At 40.6% G+C, this 17,652-nt stretch overlaps 1 protein-coding gene across 6 annotated transcripts in view; it reads right to left on the reverse strand.

The window, feature by feature from the left end:
* Positions 1–17,652, reverse strand: part of LOC123611579 (collagen alpha-4(VI) chain-like) — a 122,195-nt gene that overhangs the window by 32,870 nt on the left and 71,673 nt on the right. For all 6 annotated transcript variants that reach the window (XR_006718740.1, XR_006718739.1, XM_045503672.1 and 3 more), the window contains exons 23-32: positions 17,460–17,522; positions 16,854–16,916; positions 14,814–14,864; positions 9,902–9,937; positions 9,735–9,797; positions 8,405–8,467; positions 7,198–7,233; positions 6,189–6,228; positions 3,858–3,869; positions 3,269–3,762 (exon numbers count right to left, since the gene is read on the reverse strand). Coding sequence is in view for 4 of the 6 variants with exons in the window: in XM_045503672.1 (XP_045359628.1) it covers positions 3,269–3,762; positions 3,858–3,869; positions 6,189–6,228; positions 7,198–7,233; positions 8,405–8,467; positions 9,735–9,797; positions 9,902–9,937; positions 14,814–14,864; positions 16,854–16,916; positions 17,460–17,522 (921 nt within the window). In the remaining 2 variants the exon portion in view is untranslated. The remainder of the gene's footprint in view (positions 1–3,268; positions 3,763–3,857; positions 3,870–6,188; positions 6,229–7,197; positions 7,234–8,404; positions 8,468–9,734; positions 9,798–9,901; positions 9,938–14,813; positions 14,865–16,853; positions 16,917–17,459; positions 17,523–17,652) is intronic.

Here is a 17,652-nt window from a genome sequence, read left to right on the forward strand (position 1 = left end):
TGCACTGCTGGTGGGAATGTAAACTGGTGCAGCCACTGTGGAAAACCATACGGAGGTCAAAAGATTAAAAACAGAACTACCCTATGACCCAGAAATTACACTTCTAGTTTATTTATCCAAAGGATACACAGATGCTGATTCGAAGGGGCCCATGCACCCCGGTGTTTATAGCAGCACTATCAACAATAACCATATTATGGAAAGAGCCCAAATGTCCATCAACAGACAAATGGATAAAGAAGAAGTGGTATATACATATATACAATTCCTTGGCGATCAAAAAGAATAAAATCTTGCCATTTGCAACAACGTGGATCTAACTAGAGGGTATTATGCTAAGCAAAATAAGTCAGTCAGAGAAAGACAAATATCATGTGATCTCACCCATATGTGGAATTTAAGAAACAAAACAGATGAACATCAGAGAACGGAAGGAAAAATAAGATAAGATAGGGGCGCCTAGGTGGCTCAGTCAGTTGAGAGTCCAGCTCTTGATTTTGGCTCAGGTTGTGATCCCAGTTTGTGAGATTGAGACCTGTGTCAGGCTCCACGTTGAGCATGGAACCTACTTGGGATTCTGTTTTCCTCTCTCTCTGCCCCTCCCCTGCTTGCGTGGTCTCTCTCTCTCTCAAAATTAAATCAACATTAAAATAAAAATAAATAATAAAAATAAAATATAAAATAACAATAAATATAAATATTATATAAATATAAATATATATATAACATATGAAATTATATTTATTATAAAATATATAAAATAAATATTTATGTATATAAAATATATAAAAATATTTTATATAAATATAAAATAACAACAAACATAGAATAAAATGAAAACAGAAAGTGAAGAAACCATAAGAGACTCTTAAACACAGAAAACAAACTGAGGGTTACTGGAGGGGAGGAGAGGGGCTAGATGGGTGATGGGCATCAGGGAGGACACTTGTTGGAATGAGCACTGTGTGGTATATGTAAGTGATGGATCACTGCATTCTACTCCTGAAACCAATACTACATTGTATGTTAACTAACTTGAATTTACATAAATTTAAAAAATAAGACCAAGAAAAAAATGGAATCAGGCACAAATAATCCAAGGCTACAAAACTTTTGATGTTTGTTTATTTTTGAGAGAGACAGAGAGCACGAGCAAAGGGAGTGACGAGCAGAAAGAGAGGGAGACACGGAATCCAAAGCAGGCTCCAGGCTGTGAGCTGTCAGCACAGAGCCTGACATGGGGCTCAAACTCATGGACTGTGAGATCATGGCCTGAGCCAAAGTCAGACGCGTTACCAACTGAGCCACCCAGGCGCCCCATGGTTTCTTTATATTCTAGGTGTCCTTTTAGATTGTGGCTTTTTTTTCTGTGCCCCAGGGCAGACAAGTCTGCTCAGGGTTCCCTCCACGTAGCCTTCCCCACTGCAGTTCAACATCAAAGGTGAAGTTCCCTTCATTGCCATGTCAGCGTCCCTCTTGCCTTTCCCTCTGTAGTGTCTCTTTCGGTGTGCAGAAGCTGTTCAGTCAGCCCTCAGTTCTTCAAGAGGAGTTGCTCTATAAGTGGATTTGTGTGTTCATAGAGAAGTTGTGTTCAGAATCTTTCTGCACTGCCATCTTGGACCGGAAGCTGTTTTGTTTTCTTGATAGGTTACCTAGTAATTTATCTATTTTATGAATCTATTTCAGAGAATAACTTTTTAAACTTAATTTTTGTGTCTTTTTCTTAAAGCCTTTTTCTGCTTTTATATTAAATATATTTTTGTCATTTGCAATATTGTATTTAAGTCCATTGTAGAGGACACAAATAGCTACATCTAAATGCGGGGGGGGGGGGGGGGGGGGGGCTAGGAATGTAGCCATTTGCCCATCATTTCCCTTACAGTGGTAGAAATGGAAGTTGGATTTAAAAAACTTTTTAAATTTTTTTGTGTTTATTTTTGAGAGAGAGAGAGAGAACAAATGGGGGAGGGGTGGAGAGAAAGGGAGACACAGAATCCGAAGCAGGCTCCAGGCTCTGAGCTGTCAGCACAGAGCCTGATGCGGGGCTCAAACTCACGGACTGTGAGATCATGACCTGAGCTGAAGTCAGATGCTTAACCAACTGAGCCATGCAGGTGCCCCTACAAACTTTTATTTAGGGCTAAGATGACCCAGTGGATGGCTTTAAAAAGTCTTTTCAATATGTCCTACAGCCTTGAGCATGTTTAAATGGAACAAGAAATTAGGGCATCTGTTTATATAATTGTTTCAAATTGAACAACCATCATTTTTCCAGAAGAAGCATGTAAGCATTATTCTGTGAAATAAAATAACATAGAGGTGAAAGACAAAAAAAAAAAAAACAAAACCCACAGATAGTCAGAGATTCCTCTGACAGATAATTATAAAGACAAATTATAGGATATTCCTACTCTCCTAATAGGATCCCCCTAAGCATAACACACAGAGTAGCGGGGGAGGGTAAGGGCTATAATATGCCCAGCTATGAAGAAATGAGAATTTTCTGACAGGTCCTGAGAAGGGGATTTTTATTTTTACAATTTCTCCCCTTACTAGTATCACCAGAAATGAGGTCATCCATTATATTTGAGCTGGCAAGCGCCATTTAACACCATGTAACATTTCTACATTGCTACACTTAAGAAACAGAATTGGTTTCCAGCATCCTGGGGCAAGAATATGTCCAGGAAATAGAAAGGAGAGCAGACAGAAACGACAGAGCTGAGGTTCGAGTATATTGAAGCTGGCAAATTCTTTTCATATACCATTACATTCTTTTACCTGGAACCCAAAGCAACTAAGAGAGCAAGAACATCCTAACCAAAATCATCTCTACATCAGATCCCAACACTGTCTGCCCAGGATCCCCTGTCAGAGAAGAGCAGTGATGGGCATTTGGGGGACATAACTGTACCCCAAGGATCACTCTCCTCTGGACCTTTGATGGTACACTTAACCCCTTTAAGCCTCAGTTTTCTTATCTCTGAAATGGAGACATACAGGAATACCCACCTCATAGAGCTTTGGGGATATTAAATAAGTTAATATTGTGAGGCACATGGCACAGAATAAGTACTAAAAGATGGCCCGTTGGTACTAGTGGTAACACTAGGAGAAGAGTCCATACCGAGGACCACCCCTTCCCGCACATACACATCAATTTCTAGGGAATCCCTTCCTCTGAAAAACTCTCACTCCTCATGTGGTCCTCAGTGGAGGAGTAAGAAGCAGGTACTAACGCTTGCCCCCGAGCAGCTCCCCTACTTACCAACAGGGCATCTGGGAGGTTGTGCTCTCTTGTGAAGGTGATGACGGCAGGGGTGATATCCAGCGCATTGAGTTCCAAAATGGCAGTGTTGATGGTATCTGTATCATGGGCCCAGCCCGCCTGGAAGAACACAGCCACCTTCCTCATGAGAAGGCCAGAGCGCACACGTTTGAATACATGTCTTGCCACAAACCTCATGGCTTCCCCAAGGCTCCTGCTGCCAGTTGACCCTTGCAGGGGGATTCTCCTGACCGCCTGCAGGAGTGCAGGCTTCCCCTTGTAGTCTGAGAAGCGAGTCAGGTAGTCTGTTTTGGAGTTGTATGAAACGATAGCCACTCGGGCACCTGTTGGGCAGTTACTTTCACTTATATCCATCTTCATCAGTAGGGATAATAGAATGTTTCTCATTCTCTCAAAATCCAAGTGGGAGACGTCATTTGACATGTCCAAGGCAAAGACCACTTCGCTAGGGAACACGGGGCATTTGGAAACACCTTGACACAATGGATACACAGATTTAAGATTTTCTGTAATGTCTCTGAACAGGTGAAGTTTGAGATTCAAGTGAAAAAGAAGATCTATTACGTACCTGTTGAGCAAGCTGGAAGGGAAATTGTTTTGGAGAAAATACAAGACATTGTTAGTTTATATAGGCAGTGGTATGTTTTCCAGCTGAGTGCTTTAATATGAAAAAACCATCTCCTCTGAGAAATTCAAGCAGTGAACTTCTCTCTTGCCTATTTGCTCCCCAATATCCATTCTTCCTTTTTTCTATAGCAGTAGATCCCAGTCTCTGGGCATATGGCTGCCTGGCACAAAGATGGCATTTCCCAGTGGGGGGGGGGGGCGGCTATCTTACTAAGTTCTGAGTAATAGAATAAGAGAAATGGTAGAAACAATTTCAAAAAGATATTCTTCCCTTTTCCCTTCCTTTTCCTACCAGCTAAAGTTTGATAGACATCTTGGACCTTGAGGGCACTTGGGAAACAGGGCCCCCTTACCCTAATGGCAAGGCAAGAAACTATAAAGACCCTGTGTCCCTGAATACTGTGGAGCTCTGTATCAACCCTGCACTGGCCACTTCCTGGCTTTGATCTGAGAAATACACTTGTGTCATTGCTATTGAGCACTGAGGTCACTCTGTACTGAACTTAAACCTAACTAATACACTGAGATATTCTGAAACTATATATATATATATATATATATATATATATATATATATACATATATATATATACACACACATACATACACACACATATACATATACACACATACCTAAAACTATGTATAATATACTATATATATATATATATATCATATACCATATATTATGTATAAGTGTGTATGCACAAGTAATATGTTTTATGGAAAATATCAGAAAACCAAAAATTAAAATGACCTTTAATCTATAATGTATATGCATGTGTATGTATATTTAATTGTTAATTTAGTTTTATAAAACTCGGACCTTAGTATATGTCCTATGTTGAATCTTTTTTCACTTAATATATGATGAACATCTATTCTTCTCGTCCATATGTTTAGAGCAGTATCACCTCATCTACTATAGATGTCTCATGATACTCCCACCAACATCCCTTTGTGATGAGCGCGTTTATACATGTATCTGTGCATCTCTGTCCAATCATGGTCCTATAATATCTCTATAATTGTGGCTTTTGATATGCAGTGTCCACAATTGCTCTTCAGAAAGGTTGTACCAACTGACCCTCCTACCCGTAGTGTGTACTTTTATACATTTCCCAAATTTAGGTAGAGAATTTTTTCTCATCTCAAGAGTATTTCCAATTTGAGAAACGAAAAGAGTATCTCATTTTCACTTGTATTCTTTGACCTCTTGGGAGGTCAAACATTTTTACAGGTTTATTGTTTGTTTGTATTTTTTTCTTCTCCGAATCTTCCATTCATTCATGTCTTTTCTCCCATTTTCAATCCAAGAGTTTTTTACATCAGGTTTAACAAATATGAAATATCTGTGCTTGTAGGTGAAAATGATTGAGAAGGACCAACTGTATATACTTTGACCTGACATAGTTAAAAAGATAGGTCCTTTGCTTGGGTCCATTGCTTATATTGCATATATTTCCTCCCATTTTTCTGTGTGCTTTTGACCTCACAGTGCTCTTCAATATAAAGGGGTTTTAATTTTTGACATGGTCAACTCTGACGTTCTCCCTTTGGGGTCAAAATTATAGTATTATTCTTTATGATTTCTAGGAAAGAGGACCCCAGAATCTCCTGGACCAGAAACTGAAAGGGAATGGACAGAATTTAGAGTTTGAATAAGGAGGGCCGGGTGTATGTGGAGAAAACCCAAGCATCTAAATTAAGCACTCTGCCAAATCAACATTCTCTCCCTATTGCTAGTGAATAGGGAAAAGTACATGTTACAGGATGCAAATATCCTGGCATACATTGAAGACACTAAGTAAATTCCAGTCTGGGAATGTGACAAAACATTAAGATCCGATCATTTGCAAATCCATTTTTAAAACATAAATGTAAATTTAAAAAGACACATTTCTTATTGAAGGCTCACTGGTGATCCCTCTTGTTTAAATGGATGGGATAAAAATAACAAGGCTTCTCTGTATTTGTTTTAAGAAGCACCAAGATGCAGACACATAGGTGTGCAATTGCCAGTGCATTTCAGGAGGTGCCACATTACAAGAGAATTTTTCTCCACCATTGAGATGGCATGCCTTTTAACCACTTCATTTCTGAGACCACATTCATGAAGATTACTTGCCCCAGGGGAGACTGAGCCAACTACATTAACTGATAAGAGCTTTTCATGTGAGACAAATCCACAGGTGACTTAAGTCCCCAATCCGTGACCCATTCCAACTTCTCACCACTGATCCCCATTTGAGCCTTTTCCCAAACAACTTACGGCAGTTTTCTTGTATTAAGTCAACGATTTCACAAGATTGCTAGAAAGATAGAAAAAGAGAGAAAAGTAAAAGGTATTTAATGTGAACCATATTCCTTCTTAACCCCAGGACTTAGAAATGTTATATGTGTGTTATCAGTGCCTTTCTGAAGCTTTTTAAGCTATAATCGAAAACCAAAAAATTGTTACAGCACATGAAACTATCCAGAAGTTAGACTTCTAGACACAGCAGATATTTAAAAACATTTAAAATATATTTTATATACAACACAGTGCTCGTATTATTAGAGATAGGTAAATAAGGGGAATTCTTTATTTTTTTTATCTGCCTCACAAAGCAGTGGAATCAAATCTGATTTTGAAGAAGTTTCAATCCAGAAATCTTGGCATAAAAGGCAAAGAAATGCCTTCAATTCTTGGATCTCTATGTCAGCAATTCTTGGAACAGTTCATTAGAATAACTGCCAAGACATGGGCCCCTCACACCTCCCCTAGAATTCTGCTGTGTTCCTTTGATCTCTCCCCTCTGTTCTGTTCATCCCTTGACCCCATTACTTCTTGATTCTCATTTGTTCCCACTTCCTTCCCCCACAAAGTAGTATTTTTGTACTTGTGAGGTAAAAGGCCATCATAGCTTCTGAGATTGTTTTCAGGTGTGTCACGAGACACGAAGACCTGTACTATACCATATGTTGGCTTATAAATACTTTATAAGCAACTTTTAAACTTTACAACAAGGCACATAGCACAGGGGTAGTAGCCTCAAAGTCTTTCCTTCCACCTGCAGTACTCAAAAACAACCAAATTCCTTCCACAATTTAAAATATTATCCGACTCTTTTCACTGATGTGATTCTAACATCTCTGAGTAAAGTTTATAGATCAACTTAAAGTACTAAAATAATTTACAAGAGGAGAAACTAAAGAACCTTCATAGATTTCTATTTGGTGAAAATGGAAAGCTTTGTATGCTAAAAAGGATAAGGCTTAGAATTAAAATGTTCACGTACCATCACATCTACCAAACCTTTGGCGCCCTTGATGCCCTGGAAAGAACAGAAAGGAGTTTAAAATGCAAGGTTCTGAGGTACAACATATTATTCTCCAGAGTTGGCAAGAGATTCTGAGAAAGCTACCACAGTATAGCCCACTTTCTGCCCTTTACTCCTGGCCCTGAAATTCTGACTCCTTAAGGAAGAAAGTTGGAGTGTCTAGGAGGTGTGGCCCAGACCTCAGAATCCAGGATATCCAGGATTATGGTACATAAGGACCTTTAGAAGATCAGGTCATCTTGTGACCAAGCCACAGTATAGGATCCAATTCAGAAAAAGACCTTTCAAGATCTCAGGACCGTTCATAGACAATTGTAAAGCAGACCTCAGTCATTCCCTATCCCTTCTCCTCAGGCTACTCACCGACACCCCATCTCTGCTCTTGTGCTGCACAAGTCATCCCTGGAAACCCTCAGAACAGATAAGCCTTACTGCAGCTACTCTGGGAGTCAAAGGACCCTTGCTTCTATTTAGATTCTACAAGGTAGTAACTTGTCATCTCGGGCAGATAACTATAATCTTCTCAGCCTTTGTTTTCTCAACTGTAAATGGCCACGTCCAGTCCTTCTGCTTCTAAGATTTTTGATTCTATGACTTTGTTGCTGCTCTACAGTGAATGGTAAATGCAGTGAAACCACCAGGTTCAACCCAGGACTCATTCACTACACCATCCCTCACGAAATGACAACCTAGCCTCATAGGATAAGGTGTGGCACAAAGTGACAATAGCCCCAAAGTCTTTCCTTTTATACCAGATGAACTCCCAGGCAATTTTAAAAATATTTGTGGACCAGCAACATTGTTAGTTTAGTTAAGATTGTATAAATGTCATATTTTGTTAGGATTTCCTTCTAGTGTTTGCATAATGTTGTTACTCGCCTTGTTTGCATTGATAAACTCACTGTCCAGTGAGTTTTATGTATTATGTATTTAGACATGTTTATAAATCTCCAGCCACGCTAATATCTTCCCCATGTTCAGGTAAAAAATATATACCGAGTAAATATACTGTATCAGTTGATGTCCTCTAAAGCAAATCTGGCCCATTCCCTATATACATCCTCTAGTGCATCCTAAATGTTCATTTCTTCATTAAGATAGCTCTTTGCAAATTCTCATTTACTTTTACCCAGGGGTTGAAAATAGAAAGAAGAGTCAATGTTACCACTGGTCCTGGAGGGCCTTGGTCACCTGGAGTTCCAATAAATCCAGGAAAGCCAGCATTACCCTAAAAATAGCCAAACCAAAGGAATAAGCTTCTCCTCTTGAATACAACTTGATTAAAACCATCAGACCCATTTTAAGATACCAAGCTGTCATTATTTCTAAGGTCCCATGAGTCTGCTATGAACCAGTTAGTTTATGAACTGTATCAATGGAGTGAGACACCAAGACTAGAAAAGGAGGGGGCTCATTATGGGAGCCATCTAAATTGCCCCCTACATACCTAATCCAAGCCAACATGTGGACATACATACAGACACACAATTGAGTCCAAATTGACTCAATACTCAGTTGAGATTCCAGGTCGTATAATTAAAAGAATGCAGGAAATACACATTGAGGGCCTGGCAACAAGAGAAAGGAAAACTTCTTTCACCACCTTCTGGTCTTTGGAGTCTGAAAAAAGGTATGAGCTGACCTTAGCTCGCTGCTTGTCTTACAGGTATTTGAACTGACACAGCATTACCTGCATGTAATTGATGCTTTATCTTTTTTTATTTGAAACCAGAGAGATAAGTTTAGCTGAGCAGGGCAATATTAGCCAGCAGCAAACCAAGCTAGACATAGATCAAATTTTTCTGTATGTCCTTGCCAATGTGTGAAAATACCAATTATTGAGGGCTTAGATAATAAATATTCTCTTTCCTCTCTTCTGCACTGAACATTACTCGTGTCCTTTTCCCAAAAGCCTTGCTCTCTAATGTCTATCAGCTAAACACTACCAGGGTTTTAGATATCCACAAGATTATCCTTCCTGAATAGAGCCACCAGTGATAGCAGCCTTTCAATGTTGAGTCTTTACATCCTGAAGGAATGGATTTTTAATGGTAGACTCTACAAAGCAGAGTGAAAACATGGATCAAAGTCCACCAAGATGGCAGCCATATTCTTGAGATTCTAGTCCTAAATTAACAAAGAAAAATTTAAGGCTTGGAAGAATCTTGAAGAAACATCAGTGTTTACTCTGCAGCTAAAACAATGCCCTTCTGAATGATATCTAGACTTCACACAGATATTGATATTGTGTAACCGAAACTCCAACTCAGATTTTCTGTTATTACGGTTTGATGAGCCACATTTGCATTTATAAGGTAAGTGAGAGTGGTATTAAGTGGGACAGTGGGGTAGCCCAAGGGAGGTGTGGAATATGCACTGACTTAGGGGGACAATGGCCTTCCTGCTAAGAAGTCCATTAAGTCAATAGAAATCTGCTCCTGTGAGCGGTGTCATGTGGGCCTCTACAGATCTTGGGCAATTCCTTTGGTTCTTACCCTCCTCCCTCTGATTCCCTTCGCCCCCTTCTCTCCTCGGTGGCCCGGGTCACCATCTTCTCCCTTAATACAATCAAAAGCAGAGTGCTGAGTGTAAAGAAAAATAAGTACAAACAAATGACACATGCTGCATACCAGATGCCAGACCCCAAAAGATAGCTTCTTACTTGTGCACCAGGAGAGCCAGGAAATCCAGGTTCACCCTAGTGTCAGAAAAGAGATAAGGTCCTGTTTACTGTCATGTGATTAAGTCTTTCTTTCACATTCCTCCAAGAAAAAGAATAAATTATAATTTTGAGAAAACAGACTCAAAACAGGTGCCAGGAAAAACAACTAGAGCAACAGTTGTTATCTTGAACTACTCCCAAGTGGCCATATTTTATTTTTATAATTCAAAGTGAAACAACTTGCAAATGACTTTTACAAATTCTTCCACTTCTTTGATATATTATGTAATGGAACTTCCTTCTTAAACAATTTTATCTGTTGGTCTAAATATCCAGAGGTCTGACTCAATGGAAACCAAAGGAAAGGGGACCAAACAGACTGGTGGGAAGCAGGTGCCCATTGTCAGAGCAAAGGCACACCACAAAGCAACTGTTCATTCAACAAATATTTATTTAGCACCTATATGCCAACCACTTTTCTAAGCACTGGGAATTCAGCACTGAACAGAACAAAGACCTTGCTATCAAGGAACTCAACTGCTAGTAAGGAAGAAAAGTATGTCAGGGAAAGAGAAATGCTATTCCAGAAAGGAGATTAAAGAATAAAGAATGATATGGATGGGGTTAGGAAGAGGGTCATTATTTTATATGAGGTGGTTGGACAAAGCTTTTTGGTAAAGGTGGCATTTGGGCCAAGACCAGCATAAAGCAAGAAAGCCAGCCAAACAGGTATCTGGGAAAAGAGCATTCCAAGCAGAGGGAAGAGTGTATGAAGAATCCTGAGGCAAGAATATGAACCTGTGCTGTGTTTGAGGAACACTGAAGCAGAATAGGGGGAGGGGAGGAGGCGGAGATAATGTCAGAGAGTTCACAGAGGGGCCAGATTATATAGAATCCTGTAGGCCATGTTAACAGTGGGGTTAATTCTGAATGACATCAGGAGGCACAGCTGGACTTTGAGTGATCTAACTTTGCATTTAAATTTTTTTTTTCAACGTTTATTTATTTTTGGGACAGAGAGAGACACAGCATGAACGGGGGAGGGGCAGAGAGAGAGGGAGACACAGAATCAGAAACAGGCTCCAGGCTCTGAGCCATCAGCCCAGAGCCCGACGCGGGGCTCGAACTCACTGACCGCGAGATCGTGACCTGGCTGAAGTCGGACGCTTAACCGACTGCGCCACCCAGGCGCCCCTAACTTTGCATTTAAAAGATGGCACTGGGGGTACCTGACTGGCTCAGTCAGTATAGCATGTGACTCTTGATCTTGGGGTTGCAAGTTCAAGTCCCATGTTGGGTGTAGAGTTTACTTGAAAATAAAATATTTAAAATACAAAATAAAATAGGGCTCTGGCTGCTACATGGAGGACTAACTAGATGAGGCAAGAGTAGAAGCAGGGAGAACATTTAGGTGGCCATTGCAGTAATCCAGGTGGAAATCATGCTGGCTTGGCCCAGAGGATGGCAGTGGCGGTGGTGAGAGGTGATGAGAGGCTGCACGTATTTGGAGGGTGGACTCACCATTATTTGTTGATGGATTAACTATAGGGGGTGAGAGACAGACATTTGTTAAAGATTGGATAATGTCTGCCCTGAGCAACGGGCAGGAGGGAGGCTCCACTCCCTGAGATGGGGAAGGCTGGAGGAGAGGCAGGTTGTCAGGGCAATTGTTGTGGCTGACCAGATGTTTGATGAAATTAAAGGATCAGTGTTAATTCTTTGGTTGATAATGTATTGTTGTTATTTTGTTTTATTAGTTTTTTGAGTAGGCTGCACACCTAATGTGGGGCACGACACGGAGCGTGAACTCATGGCCCTGAGATCAAGACCTGAGCTGAGATCAAGGGTCAGACGCTTGACAGACTGAGCCACCCAGATGCCCCTGTGGTTATGTTTTTAAAGAATTTTTTAGAGATGCAACTTGAAATATTTACTCATGGAATATATGATATCTGGGATTTGCTTCAAAATAATTGGGAGAAAGATATATGTGTGGTGGAATACATAAAAAACAACATTAAATGGGTCAAGGTTTTTTATTCTTTGAGCTAGGTGATGGGTACATGGGGATAGGTGTCATTATATTAGTCTCTCCACTTGTACATGTGTTTGAATTTTTCCAGAATCAAAGGTTAACAAACAAAAGAAGAAGAAGAAGGAAGGAGGAGGAGGAGGAGGAGGCTGTTTGGGGACATGCCAATTTTAAGGTGGAAACATATTTAGAGTTTAAGAGTATGGTCCAAGCTGGAGAAATACACTGGAGATCACAGGATAGATGATACTTGATGCTATGTAACTGGATAAGGTCACCTGAGAAGTGAGTAAAGAGGGAAGTAAGAGAAGTAGAAAGATAGATCCCTGAGTTTTCTAATATTTAGAGTTCAAGAACATTCCAAAGAAACTGAGAAAGAGCAGTCAGCAAAAAACAAGTGAGTGGGCTGGTCTGGACGAAGAGAGAGGGAAGGTTCCAAGCATAAGCTCCTGATCCCCTTTGTCAAATTCTGCTGAGACGTGGAGTATGATGTGGGCAGGGAAGTGACCAATGGATTCAGCACCGTGGGTTTCACCTTGACTAAAGGTGTTTAGTCGTTGCGCGGGCAGAGCCGAGGGGTGAAGGCTCAATTGTCACCAGTTAGAGAGAACCAGAGGAAAGAAAGTGGAGTTTCTCAACCTCGGCACCACTAACATTTTCTACCTGACCATTCTTCTTCGTTGTGAGGGGCTGTCCTGTGTTTTGTAGGATGAAAAATAGTATCTCTGGTCTCTACTCACTAGGTGCCATTTGCATCCCCTCCCCTGGCGTGACAACCAGAACATCTCCTAGAGGGTAAAATCACCCCTGGTTGAGAACCACAGATCTAGACCTACTCTTTCAAAGAATTGTGCCAGAGAGAAAAGGGACAATGGTATTGTGTAGTTAAATGAGTGTTTTTTTTTTTTTTTTATTGTCTGTCTGCTTGTGGGAGGGGTGATATTCCCACTTCTTTGTATACTGACAGGAATGATCTATGGAGAGGGAAAAACATTACAGAAGGGAATCGCAGAGGGGAAAGGACCCAGGAAGGAAGCAAAAGGGGAACAGAGTGCAGCCCATGAGAGAAGAGATCAGTCTTAGACAAGGGCACGGACTCTTATCCACAGCAGGAGGAGGGAAGGCAGGGTACAGAGGCTGGCCTACGTAGTGGCAGATGTATGTAGAGGTTCTCTGCTCACTGCTCCTATTTAATTAATGAAACAAGAAGCACAATCACCTGCTGAAAACGTGGGAGAGAAAGCAGGTCTTAGAAGTCTGAGGAGAGGGGAACAGGGATGAATCCATTGATTCAGAGAGGAAAATGAACAGAGAAGGGAATGGTAGCCAGCTGGCCAAGCAGCAATAGGGCTATTTAAAGTGAGGCCATGAAGCCTTGCCAGGAAAAACCCATGCAATGTGGACTGAATCCACGGTGTTAGCCATACCACAATAAGCATAGGCTGCTTTGGATGTAGTACCAGGGCTGGTATGTGGCTTAAAACGTGAACATTTGAGGGGGGCCTGGGTGGCTCAGCCAGTTAATCACCTGACTCTTAATCTTGGCTCGGGTCATAATCTCACGGCTCGTGACATCGAGCCCCATATCCAGCCCTGCGCTGACAGAGTAGAGCCGGCTTGGGATTCTCTCTCTCTCCCTCTGCGCCCTCCCTGCTCGTGTGCACTCTCTCTGTCTGTCAAAATAAATAAAATAAACTTTGAAAAACTGGACATTTGAATTCTACCCAGAATTCCCCTGCTATGCAAACTCTCCCCTAGAGAAGAAAGACTTAATTTGCCAGGATGGAGCTCCAATGGGCTAGCTTCTACACTCAGCTCTGTCTCTAAGCAGCTGTGTGACCATCGGCAAATCACTCCATTTCTCTACGTCTCAATTTTCGTATCTATAAATCAAAAAGGCTGAACTAGATGATCACCAAGGCACCCATAGTTCGTCATTGTGCAGATATTTACGAAGAGCCTACTATGTTTTGGGCATGTATACACATTAATTATACTAAGGGGAATATCCTGATCAATAAAATGGCAACAGTGTCATCCAGGGAAACAAGACAATTGCAGGGTTAAGTAGCTGGGCATCACTAAACATCCTAGTGATTTCTTACGTTGTGAAGCAATAAATGGTAACTCTCAGACTGAAGCACTCAGAATAACTGTGGCTATTGACATTTGATTTGTTCAACAGTCTTCATGTGATTTCCATTCTTAAAAACCTGTCAGTAACCCATTAACTACATGTTAAAATACCATATCCTTATGAGAGTAGAAATATTCAAATATACTTACTGAGTACCTACTCTGTGCCAGGCTCATTCAAGCAATACGAAATTGAATAAGGTGTAATCGACTGTCAAATTCACAAACTGGGAAGTAGCCAGATATGTAGGGATAAACCTCAATATAACCTCAATAGAAAGGGGCTACTATAGAAACATGACCAATGTGCGTGAGGAACACAGAGTATAGGACAACCAAATCTTTCCATGGGGGAGTCCAAGAAGGGTTCCACAAGGAAAAGTTGATACATGAGTCGATCTGAGAAAATGTGTGAAAAAAGTCCAAAGGAGGGAGGTGTGTAAGGACATGCCTAAATAGAGTCAAGAGTGTTTGCAAAGACAGGAAATTAGGGAAGTTCCTGGCTGGGGTGGAAATATCTGGCATAGGTGGAAGATGAGGAAAGGAGTTCAAGTTTTAAATAAGGCAGTAACAAAATCAGCTTTTATTTTTTAAGGAGGGAACTCTGGCAGCTATAACATGTCATAAGCAGCATTTAGAAACCATTTCTGGCATACCACTTGGATAATAAAGACTTATTCTAGTAAAATTAAAAACAAATCACCGTAGTAGTTAGTTCAGAATACCCTGTAAGATAACCCTCACCTTTTTTCCTTTTCTTCCTGGATGTCCATATCCATCTGGACCTGTAAGACCCTAAGAAAATGACACAAGATGAATGGTAGAGTCATCTAGATCAATACTGGTTGACAATATTATCTGAACCCTTGGATTAATCAGCAGTCAGCAGTGCAAGCAAGTGGAGAAGGCAGAGGGGCTTGGTGGAGGCTTATACTGTATCATAGGATAAATCCTCGGCTACCTTTATAGGATAAGGAGAGGATAAGTATTTAAAACTTGAAAAGTATTTTTTTTTTTCAATTTTAACTTCTTCTTTAGCAAGATTCTGTACCTCACCAAAATGATGCCACAGATGTAGGGAGCCACATCACTGTACAAAATCCCTCTTGAGCTAAATTTCCTTTCTTTGCAGGGTAAAGTAACAAAGGAAGAAGCTCTAGAATTTGGCAAATCTCTAGAGATAAATGCAGACTTACGGAGGAAAAGACTGGGATGGAGACAATAGAGTTTAGTGAATAAGTTCATAGGACGTATACCCAGACAGACCTGAATTTTCATTCCACTTCCAACACTGGTTGGAAGCAAGTTATTCTGGGGGGGGGGGGGGGGGGGGGGGGCGGGGGGGGGCGGTGGAGGTGATGATGGCAATGGTGGTGATCTTGGTCATGATGACGGTGTTCGTGGTGGAGGCAGTGATAGTGGAAGCAGAGGTGATGGTGATGACAACAATTATGAATATGTTAATGACACTACTGGGATCTTAGCATCTGTACATATACACAGTGAGCTTCCTATGACAAGGGGTAAATTCAGAACCTTTTAGGTACATCTTGCTGAATGGACAAAAACTGCACCTAAACCAAGCAGTCAACTGAGGAGAACAATTTTAAGTTTTAAGCCACAAAGATCACTCCTATGGCCTAAGGGGGAAAAGCCTGAAACATTAGAAAAATGAAAAAGAATAAGATAAAGAAGATTGCCAAAGATGAATTGTTTGGGGACAAAAAAGATGCAAATGAGGTTCATTTGCTGTTCCTCCGTTTTCTCTCTGCTGAAGGACACACACAGCCTCGGGCACCTACAAATTTCAGAGATGCAAACCGCCTATCTTGGAGATAACTGCTTCTGACATTCCTGAAATGACACCTTCCAGAAAGGCATTGCTCCCCAGCTTTGTCCGTCCCAAGAAGAGACCGGTAGAAACAACCTTTGCGTTATTTTAAACCAGGAAATTTTAATAAAGTGAAACAGCATTAACTTCATCATCCGAACTGAGAGTAGATGCAGAACACTACTTATCCCATATTCCTTTTGACAGTAATCTTGTTCTATTTTCTCCCCCTTGCACATTTAATTTTAAGCTTTTTGGCCTGCTTTTTTCTTCTCCCCTTGCTAACAAATGCAATTTCAATGTTGAGTGCAAAACAATGGCAGGGTGTTCCCACTGTTGATGAAATAAATCTCAAACATAGGAGCTGCAGGAAAGACAACATTTCTCCCTATCATAAAGCTCATTCCAATAAAATGATGAATTGAAAATAGTCATAAAATAACTAACTGGCTCTCATGTTCAGAGGGATGGCTAAGGTCTAAATGCAGAGCCCTGTCTCTGGGAGCATTATCTGTTCAAGTAAACCTTTGATGATCCTTGGTGTCCAAAGGTTATTTCTATGTTCTGGGTAATTGATGCCATGCACTTAAAAGTTTGCAAGTCTGATTGCCTGCCTTATTTGTTTCCCTGGAAAAATTGTTTCATTGAACACATCTGTATTCCAAAAAATCTCAACTGCTTAGAAAACATCTTTGTCAAACAGACGAGGCTCACTGGCATATCCCTCTTCCACAACATGTGAGGAGGCAAAATAAATCCCAAGACATCTTTAGGTTCTTTATTTATGGGAGGAGTTTGAGAACCTTTGACTCTTTAGGGTCACAACAGCTCTGGCTATCATATCATATTTGCACCCCAAAATTCATCAGGAATATTCGAACTTTGTGTGAAACAAGAACAAATAACAAACAAGAAATTCAGCCGAGAGTCCAAAACAGAGAAGCCAGACTTACAGGTTGCCCTCTGAGTCCTTGTCGACCCCGTGGGCCTGTGGCTCCTGTGTCACCAAGATCTCCCTTTTGTAACAAAAGGTAAACATGAAGTTAATTTTTTCCTATGAGTTCATGCAGTTTTATGTCATTTTCCTTAGAGAGTTTACAGTCACCCTTATTCAGGTCCCGTTGCCAACACCATACAGTCTAAGGTGAGTATCTTCCTCTGGACTTTGTTACACAGAGATTACTAACAAATATAGTGGAGATTTGGGCACTGAAAATTAGTGAAATGAGGTATATGGCATCCGTGACAGAATTTTATATTTTTCTGGCTTTTTCTAGGTGTGAATGTAAGACTATGTTTGTGGAGAACCCATATATTTATCTATTTATTGATATGTCTTTGCCTACTGATATAGGTGGCCATCTATCTATCTTTCTATATGTCAGTCTATATGTCTTTCCTTCTCTGTATCCACTGTCCAACTATAAGGTATAGTCAATACCATCACCAATGATATCAAAAACTCACACTGGAAATGATCACATATGGAGAGATTCACATGAGAATACCCAAGTTACAAGAAAAAAAGAACAAAAAAAGATGTGTTCTCTGACATTTACCTTCATTCCTGTTGGTCCCGCTTTCCCTTTTGAACCAACTGTCCCTGGAGGCCCAGGAATCCCCTACAAGAAGACCACAACCAAAATCACCTCAAGGGCCACAAAGTTAACTCCCTGACTCTCTTGTTATTATCGAAATGGTCTGGAACTGGTAATATACTCATAAATCACCTTTAGTGTTTTATACAATTAA

This window comes from Leopardus geoffroyi, chromosome C2, assembly GCF_018350155.1.
Source record: "Leopardus geoffroyi isolate Oge1 chromosome C2, O.geoffroyi_Oge1_pat1.0, whole genome shotgun sequence".
NCBI lineage: Eukaryota > Metazoa > Chordata > Mammalia > Carnivora > Felidae > Leopardus > Leopardus geoffroyi.